The sequence below is a fragment of the Somniosus microcephalus genome, chromosome 1, assembly GCF_052327205.1.
Source record: "Somniosus microcephalus isolate GS21.2 chromosome 1, FLI_Smic_1.0, whole genome shotgun sequence".
NCBI lineage: Eukaryota > Metazoa > Chordata > Chondrichthyes > Squaliformes > Somniosidae > Somniosus > Somniosus microcephalus.
Genome location: NC_140987.1, coordinates 394,770,648 through 394,788,272, shown reverse-complemented (window position 1 = coordinate 394,788,272; position 17,625 = coordinate 394,770,648). Strand labels below are relative to the sequence as shown.

Below are 17,625 nucleotides of genomic sequence, written 5' to 3'. Positions count from 1 at the left end.
CGACCAGATCCTAGAGTCACAGGAACGAGTCAACCCCATGTCTCGCGTACCTGGTAATGAACCCGACATACCGGTAGCATCTACCCCAGAAACAGTAGCATCGGAAGCTGATGAACCAACCGACGACAGGGGGCCAGAATCGCCTCCGCACCAAGAGCAAGACACTCAGGAAAGGCGCTATCCAGAAAGGATCAGGAAGCCGCCCCAAAGACTGAATTTATAAATGGACTATTTTCAGTTAATGTTGCATGTTAAAAGTGTTAATTGTTAAATGAATGTTATGGTACTGTTAATCTAAAAGGGGAGGAATTGTAGTGTATGTACCTTTAAGGGGAGAACTACTTTTTTACAGCTCCTGTATACTGTAGTACCGGCAGTGACCACACCTGTATATAACCCAGAGTAGGGATCTGTACCGTTAGTTTGAGAGTAACCCTCATCCAGTAAACACCTGTTGATTGTTCCTCTGCAGTCTCTGTCTATTTATTGAAGGACATCATACATCAAGATTCACGGATTTAACAGCCATAACTGTGGGCATTGCTGATCCAAATTAAGGAATAGTAGTTCACAGTATTTCTCACAAATTACATATTTATAGAAACCATATTACAGTACATATATGGTTTGGAAATATTTAACAAATATCCATATGGTCCACGCCCCAAGTGCCCAATGAATCAGTGCTGTCTAATATGAACATTTCTTTTAAGTGAGCTGCCATTTTCTATCAACACTCCTGTCCTTTGTATCAGTCAAGCAAAAGGTCGAGTGGGTGTTTCAGATAGAAGGTTTCCTACTTCCAATCAGTTAGGATGAATTTGTGATTCTGTTCAATTATGTAACTCTTCATGGAGTCTAACAAACAATATCTGAAATAACTAAGCAAAATTGAATTACCCAATATTTTGAATTAAGCAATGGAAACAACAGCAAAGTGAAAATTTAGCACTTGGAAAAAATGAAAGGATCGGGTGATTTGAATTATTGAATTAAATTCACTGAATTAAGAGGAGTAGGCTGTAGAGAGATATTTTATTCTGCCTCTAATCTGTGCTTGACCTGACCTGAGGAGTGCTTAATGGTGATTGAAACTGAACACTATTCTGTGTCTAACACATTCTAGAACTAACCTGGGATTACTCGATAAGGCATGACAAAAGATGCTTTACCCTACATCTAAACTGTGTTACATCTGATCTGGATGTACTGAGAGCAAAAATGGGAAAATGTTCCTTTTCCCAGCACTTCTCATCTTGATGAGCACAGATTTAAGGGGAAAAAATTAAGAAAACATTTTTGCTATTCACAGCTGAGGAGCTCAGAACAGCAATATCAAACCTAAAGCAACTCAGAGAAATAAGGCAGCTGGTGAGCCTAGCAGCATGACAACGTGCTCTCAGGTTGGAAGAACACATCCCTCATGTGTAGACAAACATTCCGAGAGGTCATTTTCACCTGCACCGTTTGGGTGGTAAACTGGCGAAGCGGACTGCCCTGTCTGTTATAGAACCCACCTGACAATCTGCTGCCAGTTTACCAGTGGTGAAGGTGAAAATTACCAACCCACTTCTTTAAGTCCAATACGCCTTTAAATAATAACTACAGTAAATATTTAACCGTTATGTACAACAAGGTCATATATTCAGCAAAGCCCATTAGGAATGTAATGTGATAGTGCAGTTATCGGAATGGCTGGGGACTAACTCAAAGAATTTGTAGATGGAAATGTTCAAGATATCAAGGTTAGCGCTTTTTAGTTTGCTGACAGAATACCATTTGCTCCCCACGTTATTTTCCTCTTTTTCTGTGAAATATTAATGATCCCTGGAGTGGTAACGCAAGCAACGTTCAGTCTAATCTGATTTACTCAGCAGTTTCATTTTTGCGCAGTGTTTTCCGGCTGAGATAAAACACTGAATGAAAATCAAAGAAAACTAAAGCCACTGAGAGGTGAGTTATATCTATCTGCATAAAAGATATAAAAGATATATATCTGCATAAATGATATAAAAGCAGCACATCTAGTGCCCATTTCCTATCAGCCACACTTGTCTCTTCCTATCCATCACACTTCAATGTCTGTGTCACACATCAAAAAAAGTGCAAAGAAACAAAAAAAGTTCTCATTTTCAAAGTACAGAGAAATTCCCCAACAGTACAATATACAGTACCACAGTAAGAATGTCCGCAGCCTCTTAGCACTACAAAAAAAGTCAAACAAGGGCAGGGTTGGGACCCGTAGCTTGAACAGCAATAATACTCTAAATTATCTTACCTAGTGTTTGCTTACCAGCAATTGGATGTTATGGCTTTGTGGCTTCAAAGGGACATATTATCATTTTAACAACAAAAATAATATATTCTGCATTACACGGTATGTTGTTCCTGTCCTTATAAAATGCTATATTTTACCATATCAATTTCAATTTTTTTTTTTCAATTTTCAATTTTATTTGTCGCATAACCAAATACAACAAGTGAAATCCAGTCAGTGAAATGCTTTTTTCTTAACGAGCCAAGCGCACCAAGCAGCAAGAGACACTTAGCTGCCTGGTACGCACGGAGCCCGCAAGGACAGCAGCCATCTTCATCGGCGCCATCACAATAGGGTCCGCTCTCGCCTCGCTCCGCCTTTCCCGCACTCCTGCCCGGCAATCTTCAGCCACCGTGGTACCGGCGTCCCGGGGCCTGCTTCTCCCTGGCTCTCCTTCCACCCGGTCTGACCACTAATTGGGTGTCGATAGAGGTTCCACTTGTAAGGCAGGCCAGAGATACTGTTGCAGCCCTTGGTCCAGTCCGCAATGACAAGGAGCTCAACAGACTGCTAGAAGGGATCACCATTGCTCAGGGCGAGATGCTGCCCAATATCCAGGCTGTACTGCTGTTGCTGTGGGTATTGCATTCCTCCCATGCTACTTTGATTCCTGCCCTGCATGCTCATTGGATAGCGCTGTGGTGTGGGAGGTCCATATGGTTGCCCAGGGTAATGTCCACTCTGTTGTTGTTGCTGCTGCTGCGAATAAGGATTGTTGTTCATCCCGTATAGCTGGGGTCTCTTCATACCCATCTGTTCGATTGGATTGCCCTGCGCTCTGCCCAGGGGCTGCGCCATGCTGCCGGGGCTCATGGCCAGGTGGCTGCGAGCTTGTCCTGCCATTGCTGCTCTGCCACCTCATCCTCCCCAGGCCTGGCCTGGCTGCTCCCTACTCCGTACTGACTGCCCATGTCGCTCCCTTTGAGCGAGGCCTGCGAAGCACCAGAGTTGTTGTAGTCCGGGAAGCCGTATCCCCCCATGGGGCTGGGGGACGTCAGGAGCTGGTTGAGGGTCGGCGTGGCTCCTGAGTGCTGGTTCTGGCCTGAGTAGCGCTGAAAGGCCCCGGCCAGAGGTGGCGGTGGCTGCTGCTTGCCGTGGTGGTGGTGGTGGTGGTGAGGGTGGCCGCCGCTGCCGCTGTTGGTAGCGCCGCTGGATACCATGCTGTTGGCCCTGGGCGAGCTGATCATGCCGCAGCCGGGGCTGCCGTAGGCCGGCCTGTAGCCCGAGTAATGGTTGTAGCTGTTGGAGTAGCCGTCGTGCGAGCTGTGCAGCGGGCTGGCGCTCAGCTCCAGGGTGCTCGAAGGGTGAACGCCGAGCCCGGGGCTTTGTTGTCCGCCATGTTGATCGAAGTAAGGGCCGGGCCCGGGGCCTGTCCCCGCCGCCGCTGCCGCTGCCGCCGGCCCCGCTCGGTAATAGTGATTATAATCGGGGACCGGGCCCGCCTGGTTATTGGAGCCCACGGCTGCTGGGTGCTCGTACCTCTGGTCGCCCATTTTCAGCAGCTCGTCGTCGGCCTTGTTGTTGTTGCCCAGGTTGTCGGCGGTTAAGAGGCTGTTGTCTTTGCCGCCGCTTCCTCCATGTTGAGTGTCTGCCCCGCCGCCGCCTCCTTCTCCTGTATTGGGGTATAAATTGGTCTTGTGCCGCTGTGGAAAATGGGCGATAGTGAATCAACATTCCGTTTTGCAGTCCACCCGATTATTATTCCATTGAAGTAAATGCAAAGGGAAAATGAGCAGCCGTCGTGCCTTCGCCAGTTTATCCGCTACTGCACAAGATGAATTTATACCATTGGCCAAGAATTTGCTGGCCAAGGATGCATGGGGAGTGAGTTTGCACCACCACCGGAGATAATGTGATAAAAATAGCAGCTGAAAATTTCTCTTGGGGTTCCAGCAGCTTCCAAGCATAACTCCAGTGGGCAAGAAAGAAGAAAGACTTGCATTTATATAGCGCCTTTCATGACCACCGGACGTCTCAAAGCCCTTTATAGCCAATGAAGTACTTTTGGAGTGTAGTCACTGTTGTAATGTGGGAAGGGTGAAAAACCAGGTAGGGAGCTATACTACGAACTCGCCGACAGGTGCCTGTCACTTCTGGAATTTTCCACCAGATGTGACAGGGGTGTAGAATACATCCATCCTAATATGACTGGGCATATTCAAAAGATATGGAAATCAAGGGAAAACAAATGACGTATATGTCATCATTTGCGCCACAGCATCACCAGGAATACCAGTTTGATTGTGGAATCCAGGGTTGCTATGGGATGGATGGGGGATTTCAAATTTAAAGAGCTGTCTTGCCAAGTAGTTAAGGCTGAATTTTTGAAAAAGAGGTCACCATTTATGCTACACCGCTTCAGACACTCAGAAAATAGGCCTGGGTCAGGAATGCAACCGTAAGTCGGGTGCAGAGTCTGTCCTACAGAGCTTACGCTGGGATTCCACTGGAGCAGAAAATCCCAACTATTGGCCAGAATTTTGCTGGTGCTCAGAGGGCAGGATTGGAGGTGGGTCAGAGGTTAAATTTGCAATGATTGACGGCGGGTTCAGAACCCGCCGTGATCGTGCCTCCATGCATCTTTCCCAAGTGTCGGGTCTCCGATTTGCAAACGGACTCGACACCAAGCGGCGAGAAAGGGATTAAAGGCACTTAACTGCCTATTAAGTGGTACTTTAGAGCTATTTTCACAGGGTTTTGGGATTTTGCGGCTTCTGGGTCAGGTTTCACGACGTTCCAACAACACGCCAGGTAAGTGTGGCGTGAACACCAGCGAGCTGGAGACTTCACAGCTGCAACTGCAATGTAAAAGCTGCACTCTCAAATCTTGTCATTTAGAAATCTGTGAGGTTGGTGATTGAATGATTTGGGGGCCATTTTCTGTGTTTAGGCCGCAAGTATGTGTTGTGCACTATCGATCCACTGTAACCGGCATTGCTGGATTTTAAAGGCGCACTTACCCTAAACTGTGCCACCTCCAATTGTCAGCACACAGATGGCAACGATGTCAAACCTTCGTTCTATATCAAGTTATTACAATATTGGCAAAGAACAGAAACTTTACAAATAAATCTATCACAACACCCAAGTGAGAACCCTTGTGATTATTAACGTGTCATCTTCCTCTTACGCGTGCTTCTACGTTGTGAGACCCCTGTGGCTTCAGCATATGTGGAGGCAGCCTGCTCACTTCCCAGCTGCTCCTGCTTAGACGCCTTTGACGGCCGTCCTCTGGTTTTGTGAGCCTTGGAAGGCCCCGCCAAAGTCTGCTCCTGCGGCTGTGCAGCGGCAGACTCGGCCAGCTCTGTTGGCTCAGGCAGATGGGGCTCTGACTGAGGGCTCAGCAGTGACAAGGGAATGTGAGCGCTTGGAGAGGAGCCCCCACTTCCTTGTGCTCGAACACCAACGTCCCTCTCGTGGGTCACCTGCACTTCACTGCTAGCAAGCTGCTGGAGAGCACCTTGCTGCACATCGGTGGGACCATGTGGACCCGTCTCTGTACGGACAGTCCTCATAATGGGGACATCCATGTACCTCTGGTTCCTCTCCACGATAGATGGCCTTCTATCCTCCATAGCTGACCATCTATCTAGAAGAGCCACCATGTTGGCTTGTGTCTGGAGAGTTAGGTCCTCCATGGAGGTTGCCATCCTTTCCATGGTGGCATCTAGTTTGCCAATAGTGTTCACCACGGCATTGCTAATGTTTAAGATGGACTCCTCCATTCTCTGCACACTCGCAGTTATCGTGGAAGCAAACCCACTGAGAGCCTCCTGCACTTGTTCCTTAAGCTCCAGCACCTCTCTCTTTCTGGATGGCCCCAGAGGCTCAGCGTCTACATGCAGCTGAGCAGAGCTGGGAGAGCCCAGCATCCTCCGACAAGGACCCGCCACTGCTGTCCCTGTCTCCAACATCTGCTCCTGCTCACTTGTGAGCTGTGATACACCAGGCGACAACATTACTCTATCTCACAAAAAACCCACCGAGGTGTGCATCTCTGCACTAGTGCTGGGTGAGCTGAATGCTAGTGACGCTGCTCCCTCAGAGGCTGGTGGTTCCTCTGAGGAGTGCTCCTGCTCTTCCTCCTGGGCAGTGGGGAGCGGGGCTCTCAATTGTCCTGTGGGGGACTAAAGGCATGAGTTAGAAACATAGAAGATAGGAGCAGGAGTAGGCCATTTGGCCCCTCGAGCCTGCTCCGCCATTCAATGTGATCATGGCTGATCATCCAATTTCAGTACCCGGTCCCTGCTTTCTCCCCATAACCCTTGATCCCTTTAGCCTTAAGAAATATATCCAACTCCTTCTTGAATATATTTAATGAATTGGCCTCTACTGCCTTCTGTGGTAGAGAATTCCACAGGTTCACCACTCTCTGGGTGAAGAAATTCCTCCTCATTTCTGTCCTAAATGGCCTACCCCTTATCCTTAGACTGTGACCCCTGGTTCTGGACTCCCCGACCATCGGGAACATCCTTCCTGCATCTAGTCTGTCCAGTCCTGTCAGAATTTTATAAGATTCAGTAAGATCGCCTCTCATTCTTCTAAACTCCAGGGAGTACAAGCCCAATCATCCCAATCTCTCCTCATACGTCATTCCTGCCATCCCAGGTATCAGCCTGGTGAATCTTCGCTGAACTCCTTCCATGGCAAGAACATCCTTCCTCAGATAAGGCGACCAAAACTGCACACAATACTCAAGATGTGGTCTCACCAAGGTCCTGTACAACTGCAGCAAGACATCCTTGTTCCTGTACTCAAACCCTCTCGCTACGAAGGCCAACATACCATTTGCCTTCTTAACCACCTGCTGCACCTGCATGCTTACCTTCAGCGACTGGTGCACAAGGACAGCCAGGTCTCATTGCACTTCCCCTTCTCCCAACCTATGGCCATTCAGATAATAATCTGCCTTCTTGTTTTTGCCACCAAAGTGGATAACCTCACATTTATCCACATTATATTGCATCTGCCATGCTTTTGCCCAATCACCCAACCTATCCAAATCATCCTGAGTTTCTCGGCATCCTCCTCACAGCACACACGCCCACCCAGCTTTGTCATCTGCAAATTTGGAGATATTACATCTAGTTCCCTTGTCTAGATCATTAATATATATTGTGAATAGCTGGGGTCCAAGGACCGATCCCTGCGGTACCCCACTAGTCACTGCCTGCCACTCGGGAAAAAAAACATTTATTCCAACACTTTGCTTTCCGTCTGCCAACCAGTTCTCTATCCAAGTCAATACCTTGCCCCCAATCCCATGTGCCTTAACTTTACACGCTAATCTCTTATGCGGGACCTTATTGAAAGCCTTCTGAAAGTCCAAATACACCACATCCATTGGTTCTCCCTTATCTATTTTACCAGTTACATCCTCAAAAAATTCCAGTAGATTAGTCAAGCACGATTTACCTTTTGTAAATCCATGTTGACTTTGTCCAATCCTGTCACAGTTTTCCAAGTGCTCTGCTATTACATCTTTTATAATGGACTCCAGCATTTTCCCCATTACCGATGTCAGGCTTACCGGTCTGTAATTCCCTGTTTTCTCCCTACCACCTTTTTTGAATAGTGGGGTAACATTAGCTACCCTCCAATCCATGGGTGCTGTTCCAGATTCCATCGAATGTTGGAAGATGATCAGCAATGCATCTACTATTTCTAGGGCCACTTCCTTAAGTACCCTAGGATGTAGATTATCAGGCCCTGGGGATTTATCGGTTTCAATCCCATCAATTTCCCGAACACCATTTCCCTACAAATACTGATTTCTTTCAGTTCCTCCCTTTCATCAGACCCTATGTTCCCCGACATCTCTGGGAGGTTATTTGTGTCTTCCTTTGTGAAGACAGAACCAAAATATGTATTTAATTGGTCAGCCATTTCTTTGTTCCCCATTATAAATTCCCCTGATTCTGACTGCAAGGGACCTACGCTTGACTTAGACAAGTGAAATGTATGTTGCAGACACATCCCATTGTGCAGATGCTTAGCACTCAATCTCTATGAACATCATATCCCACATTAGGCACTCATGAATGCTAAATCAGAGGGTTGGAATTCAATTCTGTCACCAGCTTTCTCTTCTACACCCGTCTCTCCGTCCCCCACCTCCAGCTCCTCTGCACCTCCGATGATCTCCAGGGCTGCCTCTGTTAGGTGCATCAGGGGTGATGGGCCTCCTCCTATCCTCCCCCTCTCCCTTTTATTGTGGGCTCTCTTCTCCTGTAATGAGGGACACAAGTGGAATTTGAGAGAGGTTGATGGAGTGAGTGTAAAGAATGGATGACATAGATGTTTAGAGGGAGACTATGAAGGAGTGAGGTGCACAAACCTCCCTGTGCATTGCTAGTTGTTGGCATTGCATAAGAGTGTGAGTGGTGCATAGTAAGATGGTGATGTGATACTGTACAGAGAAAGAGAGGTGAGGGTGCAAGGGATGTTAGATTGAGTATGGATGTGCAGGGGAAGGTTGCCAATGCAGAGTGATGGGGATGAGAAGAGATGGGAGGCAGATGGAAGCTAAGTGTGATGTTATACTCACTTTTGCTGATCGCAGCAGATCATTAAACCTCTTGCGGCACTGCACCCAGGTGTATATGCAGACCGACCCCGAACTGGCCTCCTCAGCAATTTGCAGCCAAGCTGCCTTGGTATGCTGAGGAGGCCTCCTCCTTCAGTCTCCAGGGAAGAGGACCTCCTTACGTCCTCTTACTCCCTCCACAAGATCACAGAGTATGGAGGGTGTCCTCATCGAAGTGGGGAGCAGCCTTAGGTTTTTGCGCTGCCATACCTGCAGCAGCCAGCACTTCAGGGAACAAAATGGAAATGAATTTGCAGAGGGGACATGGCCCCTTTAAATAATCAGTCCAATATTGCTTCATCAGACGTGAGCAGCTGACCCACACCCAGCAATTGCCTCGGGGAACCCGCACATTGGCCGTAACGAGGCCAATCAACGCAAAATTTCAACTTCAGGGCAGGTCGAACCGGGAGCGAATCCGGAACCCGCCGACCAGCGGACCCGCCACCATCCCGCCTCCAGGCACAAAATCGTGGCCATTATGTCTAGCACCCCTCATGGGGGTGTTCATATTGAGGCCAGAATGTCTACAGCCTTTTTGTTTGAACTTACCAAGTCAAACAAATAGAGGGTTGTAACTGAAGTCAAAATAGCAATTAATCTCCAAATGAACTCAACCAGCATTTATTTAACAAATTAGACCCCATGGTCTTAATGGGACTCAGCTTCACCTTAGTAGTTGAAAAATGCATTATGCATTATATCATCTGACTTGCCATGAGTAATGCTATGCAATATCTGCCAGTATTATAAAAAAGTACGTCTGCATGCATTTCCCATCTGTCATAATATTTTGATCCATCACATCACAGTTCTGTCACACTTAATCAGTCAAAAATATTTCAATCCAAGGCAAATTTCTGAGTCACACTTGCAGCTCGTTATCTCATTCATATTTACCCCAACGCAAACTACATTTCTTCCACATCATTGGCATTTGGCACATTTGCTAATTTTCAAATATAGTGCAGTGTTAATGAACTGCAAGCTACAGCTAAGTGTAGACAAGTTTTTAAACAATCATTACTGCAATTACCAAACTAATGAAAAACCTACAAGTTTTTTTAATCAGTCACTTCCTATATTTCACTCTGGTGTCATCCCCTGTCCAGCTACTCCTGACTCAGGGATTCTCACTTACCCAAACTTCTCCTCAATTCCAATGGCTTCCAGGCCAATCCCCAGCCTGACCTGTCATCTAATTGCACCATTATTTCCACTTTACCAGCAATCAAACAGAGGTTTGGGTTCTGCACTACTCCATTGATTACCCACAGACTTTCCTGCCTCTCTACATCCATTTTTCCATCTGACATCACCAACAACGACAACACCAACTTGCATTTATATAGCGCCGTTAACATAGTAAAATGTCCCAAGGCGCTTCACAGTAGCGTTATCAGACAAAATTTGACACCGAGTCACATCAAGAGATATTAGGACAGGTGACAAAAGCTTGGTCAAAGAGGTAGGTTTTAAGAAGCGACGTAAAGGAGGAGAGAGACTGTTGTGTATGTACCTTTAAGAGAATAACTGGTCTCAGACTGCAGTACCGGCAGTGACCACCCCTGTATAAAAGGCGCTAGTGAGCCTCTGTGTTTTTAGTTTCACTATTGACTTCCACCAGTAAAGACTTATTTTGTTCCACTCCTGCAGTCCGTGTCTCAATTGTTCACGAACGTAATACTGGCGACGAGTAAGAAACGAACTTACCTGCAACTCGGCAGCACCTCAGACGACGTTTTTGAAGGTCGAAGCCAGAAGAAAAAAAAAAATAGAATCCACAGAAACTCGAGAAACGGGCGTCGACCGTGGGCAACCGCCCTCCAAATCGTCGGATTGAAAACTTGCAGGAGAGACTGTCAAGAGCCAGGCTTGGTTCCCCAGTCTGTGGTTTCCCAGCTAATCGGGCTGGTGGCAGGTAGTACACTGATACTTCCTGGGCTGCAGCGGGCTAGAGCTCGATCGGGTGGCTCTGTAACAGGGCCGGGCAGCGAGTCAGGAAGCAAAGAGAGAGAGAGGGTGGAGCACACTTGGTGCGGCCGGTGCTTCGAAGCCGGGCAGCGTTCGGACCTAAGAAGAGGGAGGGAAGTGTCCCAGAGGGTCCGCTCCACGACGGGAAAATAATAAAAAAATATATTAAACGCGCAAGAAACCGTGGAAAGCAGCGCTAACAACAGCGGAGGAGAAAAGGGCATCGATATTGCTAAACTTAATGGGCGCTAGAATGTACGGCCTATTGCAGGACCTGATTACTCCAGCCAAACCGAAGGCGAAGAGTTTTAACGAAATTGTTGCTGTCCTACAGGAACACCTAAACCCTGCACCGCTGTTGATAGCAGAAAGATTTAATTTCCACAGGAGAACTCAGCACAAAGATGAGAGCAATGCTGAGTATCTTACGGAACTACGCAAGCTATCAAAGCACTGCCAGTTCGCAGCAGGACTGGCAGATACCCTACGGGACAAATTTGTCTGTGGACTCCTGAGTGAAGGAACACAGAAGAAGTTACTCGCAGAGAAAGAGCTGACGCTAGATAAGGCTTTCAGCGTGGCAGTATCATATGAAGCAGCAGCCAGGGGAGCTGCAGAAATTCAACAAAAACCACAGGAATACGGCACCCACGAAATGACACGGGGATTTGAAAAATGTTATCGCTGCGGCAGAACTAACCATGACCAGAAGGACTGCTGGTCCAAAGACAAAATATGCAGGCAATGCGGGAAGATGGGACACATTGCACGAGTTTGCAGGTCTGGGAAGAAGACCAGCGACAACAAAAAGGCTACTAAGGAACCATACAAGAAAGTACAAAAGATGACGGACAGTAGTTCCGAAGACCAGATGAGCGATAGTGAATCCGGGAACAGGAGACTAAGCTGTCTCAAACTTCACAATGTAATCGCAAAAGAGGATCACCGAACCATTTGGGTCACCCTCACGATAGCAGGGTCCCAAGTTAAAATGGAATTGGATACAGGATCAGCGCTAACCGTCATGAATCTACGAGACTACGAGCGGCTATTTTCACACATACCCTTGAGAGAGACATCCATTGTCTTGACGACGTATACGGGGCAAAAAGTATACCCCAGAGGAAAAATAAGGGTGCCTGTCGAACACAACGGCAAGAAAATACGGAAATTGTATCTCTACATACTGCCAAATGGTGGACCACCGTTATTGGGACGGGAATGGATCAGGAAGATAAACTTAGATTGGCACTCCATTCATGCAATGACGGTGGACGGTAAAAAAGATGAAGACGTCACTCCTGGACGATTGTCAACAATCTTAGCTAACGCCAAAGAGGTATTTCAACAAGAACTGGGCACGCTTAAAGGCGTAACCGCCTCGATAAAAATAGAAGAGAATGCAGTTCCCAAGTTTTTCAAAGCAAGACCAGTACCATATGCAATTCGCCCAGCCGTCGAGGCAGAGCTGGAGAATCTGGAGAAGGCGGGCGTGTTGTCTAAGGTCGACTGGAGCGAGTGGGCGACACCCATCGTTCCTGTCATGAAGAAAACGTTAAGCAATAAGTCCGGAGAGCCAAGGAAGATTCGCATCTGTGGGGATTTCAAGGTGACGGTGAACCCAATCCTTCACACAGTACAATATCCTCTTCCAAGGATAGAAAACATCTTCGCCTCACTGTCTGGAGGGAAGCGTTTTACAAAAATTGACCTAGCACAAGCATATTTGCAGATGGAGGTTGAAGAGTCCTCTAGGAAGTATCTCACAATAAACACTCACAAAGGTCTTTACCAGTATCATCGATTGGTATTCGGAGTAGCATCGGCTCCGGCGATATGGCAAAGAGCGATGGAACAAGTACTGCAAGGGATTCCGGGGACTCAGTGTTACTTGGACGACATCCTTGTGACAGGTGAAGATGACAGTGAACACCTTAACAACCTAGAGCAGGTGCTCACTAGACTACGTGAACATGGGCTACGAGCCAATCGCCCCAAGTGCGAGTTTTTTAAGAAACAGATATCATATTGTGGCCACGTGATTGATGAAGAGGGGTTACATAAGTCCCCTGACAAAATTGAAGCGGTTGTTAAGGCCCCAGCGCCTGAAAATGTGTCGCAACTGAGGTCATTCCTCGGATTGGTGAATTACTATCATAAGTTTTTGCCGAATTTGTCGACAATTCTGCACCCACTGAACGCCCTGCTACGAACGGGGGTAGCATGGAAATGGAGCGATGATTGTAAGCGTGCTTTTCAGAAGAGTAAGGACTTAATCACTTCAAGGGAAGTATTGGCTCACTACAACCCAGCACTGCCGATCAGACTGGCGTGTGATGCGTCTCCCTACGGCATTGGGGCGGTACTGTCACATAAATTCCTTGATGGTTTGGAGAGGCCGATAGCTTTTGCGTCACGCTCGTTAACTTCTGCCGAGCGTAACTACGCCCAGATTGACAGAGAGGCCCTCAGCCTAGTGTGGGGGGTGAAGAAGTTCAATCACTACCTGCACGGTCAAAAATTTACTCTACTAACCGATCATCAACCTCTTGTCTCCATTTTCAACCCTCAGAAGGGCGTACCGATAATGACAGCACAACGGCTGCAGAGATGATCCCTTTTCCTAGGGGCACACCAATATGACATCGAGTACAAAGGAACTAAACAGCATGGAAATGCTGATGGATTGTCACGTCTACCATTGCCGACGGTGGAAGAAGAAGACCTTGCAGTGGATCCAATGGAGTTATTCCACTCGACCATAGTCGAATGTCTCCCTGTGACGAATGCAAACATAGAAAAGGAAACACGGAATGACCCGACACTATCACGGGTCTATGATTTAACGGTGAAGGGATGGCCAGCACATGGCGAACCACTGCTGCCAGCATTCTCGCTGAGAAGAGAACAGTTGTCAGTGTGCAGAGGAACCTTGATGTGTGGATCCAGAGTAGTAATTCCACCTAAGTTAATGGATAGAGTGCTCAATGAGCTTCATGAGGGTCATCTGGGTGGGGTAAAAATGAAGAACTTAGCCAGAGCGTTTGTGTGGTGGCCGGGAATCGATAGAGAAATCGAAGAGATGACCAAGAGCTGTGCAGGATGCCAGAAGGTCCAAAACGCCCCACCACAAGCTCCTCTGCATCCATGGGAGTGGCCCTCATCTCCATGGCAAAGGGTACACATTGATTTTGCTGATCCCTTCATGGACTCGATGTTTTTAATTGCGGTGGATGCACATTCAAAGTGGCCAGAGGTAATAAAAATGTCCTCAACCACCACGGAAAAAACTATCACAGTTTTACGAACCATATTCGCCAGGAATGGGCTGCCTGAACAGATTTGCTCTGACAATGGACCACAGTTTGTGTCTGAAGAGTTCCGGAGGTTCTTAAAGAACAATGGTGTTAAGCATTACACATCTGCCCCATATCATCCAGCCACTAATGGATTGGCCGAGAGGTTTGTCCAAACATTCAAGAAGGCTATCAAGGCAATGTGTAATGAAGATATACCCCTTCAACACAAGGTGGACCACTTCTTGTTTGCCTACCGGAATGCGACACATGCGGTTACCAACCAAACTCCAGCCATGATGTTCTTCAATCGAAGACTACGATGCCGCTTGGATTTGGTTAAGCCAAACGTCCGAAGAGATGTGGAGAACAGGCAGTTTCAGAATATGAATGAAAGGCCGACCAGGAGTTTTAAGATAGGTCAACCAGTTTTGGCCCGGGACTACCGCACTGAGAAATGGCAGCCAGGAACGATTTGTACACGACAAGGACCTCTCATGTATACCGTGGACGTTGGGGAGAGCATTGTAAGACGCCATGTTGACCAGATTCTAGAGTCACTGGAAAACGTCAACTCCACACCACGATCTGATACACCTGGTAATGAAATCGACGTTCCAATTGCAGCTACCGCAGAACCGGTAATATTGGAAGCAGATGAACCAAACAACGACATTGATCCCGACTCAACATTGCCAGAAGAACCTGATACCCCAAAGAGGCGTTACCCAGACAGAATCAGGAAGCCTCCTCAAAGACTGAACTTATAATTGCTTAAACTTAACCAATGTATCTAGCAACAGTAATTGTGATTGTAATTAGTTATCATTTAGTTGTTAAATGAATGTTATGTACTGTTTATCTAAAAGGGGAGGAATTGTTGTGTATGTACCTTTAAGAGAATAACTGGTCTCAGACTGCAGTACCGGCAGTGACCACCCCTGTATAAAAGGCGCTAGTGAGCCTCTGTGTTTTTAGTTTCACTATTGACTTCCACCAGTAAAGACTTATTTTGTTCCACTCCTGCAGTCCGTGTCTCAATTATTCCCGAACGTAATAGAGACGTTGTGATGCGGAGACGTTTAGGGAAGGAATTCCAGAGCTTCTTCCTTACTTGCAGCTAGGTGCAACAGAGATGGGTGACTGCATAGACTCAATCAGTCACCTCCCTCCATGTAGCTGATTTCAGCCCCAAATAGAGCCATTCTCCTTTGGGCCAACTCTTCAAAGGACACAGTGTTGTCTACCTGTTTCTATTGTGCCATTGGGAAAAAATAGGCAACTTTTCTGTCACCACCACAGCTTCCCCTTTTTTGGCAAGCTGCAGCCAATGCACTGCAGGCCAAGGACTATGCTTTTGCTTCACCCATAGTCTAATCAAAGAGGAAGGCGTGTTGGCACTCCACACCCCCGACAATACATGTGAAGGTGTGTCCGTGCTTTGCACCACACAACACCCATTTTTGCCGGGATCACAAAATCAGGACTCAGAGGTCTAAAGCTCCAACCACAGAGCTAAATGTATTTGGAACTGTGTTAACTTAAAATGTCTATTCCTTAATACTTGTCATAATAGGCAACATGACAGGTGCTGAGCAAGATGTTTATTGCACACAACGGTTGTTTTCTTTTCTGTTTCCAGGTGCGCTTTATCACATTCATTAACTCACAGGAGATGTAAGTTTACCATCTCATTACCAAGACACAAATATTTAATACTTCTCGTGAAAGACAGGGCTGTTTGCCTTCCACATTACAGCACTAATAAGCTGTCCTAGAGCTAACCATTCCCAGGGGGGGCGCGGGGAGGGAAACTCAGATGGTTGTCAGAACCTTTCTGCATGAGATTCATATTCATTTGGTGCCATTTTGTCAAAATTTTAAGAATGTCAATATTCATATGAGACTAATAATTGAATAGAAGGTACCTGATGTGCTGATGGGCTTTACGCACCTGCTCCCCTGCAGTATCGAACGCAGAGGCCTGCAACATGGTCAAGCTGCCAAGTACGCCACAATGCGGCAAGCCAGCACAACAGGTACTGAAGTCTTGTATTCAAGGTTAATTATTTAAGGCCCTGAATTTTAAAAAATTGGGCCCTCCCCATAATATGACTGGAGCAGCGCTTCAGATCCATAACATTCATTCCAAATGGCCACTGAAGGGGAGTCCCTAATTTAAAGAGATTTAAACCCCCTGTCAGGTGCCCCTCCTGCCAACTTTGCTATCCTGTCTCTCTGCCATCCCTGCCCAGTACCTACTGCCCCATGCCACCTCTGTCCTACTTGTTCCTATGCCACATGCCCTCTCCCTCACACTGACAAATCCTGCCAACAGTCTTTGTCTGAATGCTGGCACCTGATATTATGGCTCCTGAAATGCAAAGGTTTTCAGGTGCCAATTGATGCAGGAACACAAGGTATAATCCATACTGTCTACTCTGAGCAACATGCAGCATTTGTCCAAAAAATGTCATAGAATATGTATCCAAATACCTTGGGCATCACTGCACTCCTGTGACAGGCACAGAGTACCATCATGCAAGTGGCACCTTCATGGCCATCTGCAGGGGAGCGCCACAGCAATGTGGGACCAAACACAGTACTCGGTCCTCTCAGGAACATTGCAATTGAAGCCATGCAGACCTTGGCCACTCAGTTCCAGGGGGCACTCACTGCTGGCTTGGACAGAATGGTTTGTAAGAGCAGTGATGGCAGGTCATACCTACATTGGCGACACTCTTCAGACTACTCTGATGTAGTCAGCCAGGCCTCTAGCTCAGAGGCCCAGAAATATTCCAAGACGACTTCCTCTCAAGGTGACCACACATCCCACCACACCAGCCACACCCATGAAAGGATGGAGCTAGTGCCTGAAAGCAGGCAGGTTCTGGCAGTCACTGCATTGCCACTTGTGTCTCCAGCTTTTGGGGACTCTGCACCCAGAGGTACAGAGGTATGATCATCCCAGGAGGATTACAACACCCGCCTCTATTTACCATTACCGTTCCTCCTCCCACTCAGGTTACACTCCAGCAGAGATTAAGATTAAGTAGATCGAGCACACCTTACACAGACACAAAGGGGAAGCCTGGGTGTAGAAAATAGACCACTTGAATATTCACGTAAATAAATTGAAACTTTATTGTTGTGTATGTACCTTTAAGAGAAGAACTGATTCTATACTGCAGTACCGGCAGTGACCACCCCCCCTGTATATAAAGCCATAGCAGGCTTCTGTATTTCAGTCTTAAGTTTTCAGTAAATACCTGTTATTATTGTTCTCCTGCAGTCTGCGTATTATTTATACTCAGACACTACATTGGCGACGAACAGGTTCGAACTCACCTGCAGTACTGCATCACCTCACGGGAATCTTTCCTTGAGAAGAAGCTTCTTGGAGGTCGAAGTCAGAACAACGGGCGTCGACCGCGGGCAACCGCCCAAGGATC

General features: G+C 47.1%; 1 protein-coding gene across 1 annotated transcript; it reads right to left on the bottom strand.

The window, feature by feature from the left end:
- Positions 1 to 2,555: 2,555 nt before the first annotated feature.
- On the bottom strand, positions 2,556 to 16,166 carry LOC147125121 (AT-rich interactive domain-containing protein 1B-like). Its single transcript, XM_085991982.1, is given in 3 exon segments — positions 2,556 to 3,192; positions 3,195 to 3,960; positions 16,128 to 16,166. Coding segments are annotated over 3 exon segments (1,170 nt in total). The 3' UTR covers positions 2,556 to 2,827.
- Between the last annotated feature and the right edge of the window lie 1,459 nt (positions 16,167 to 17,625).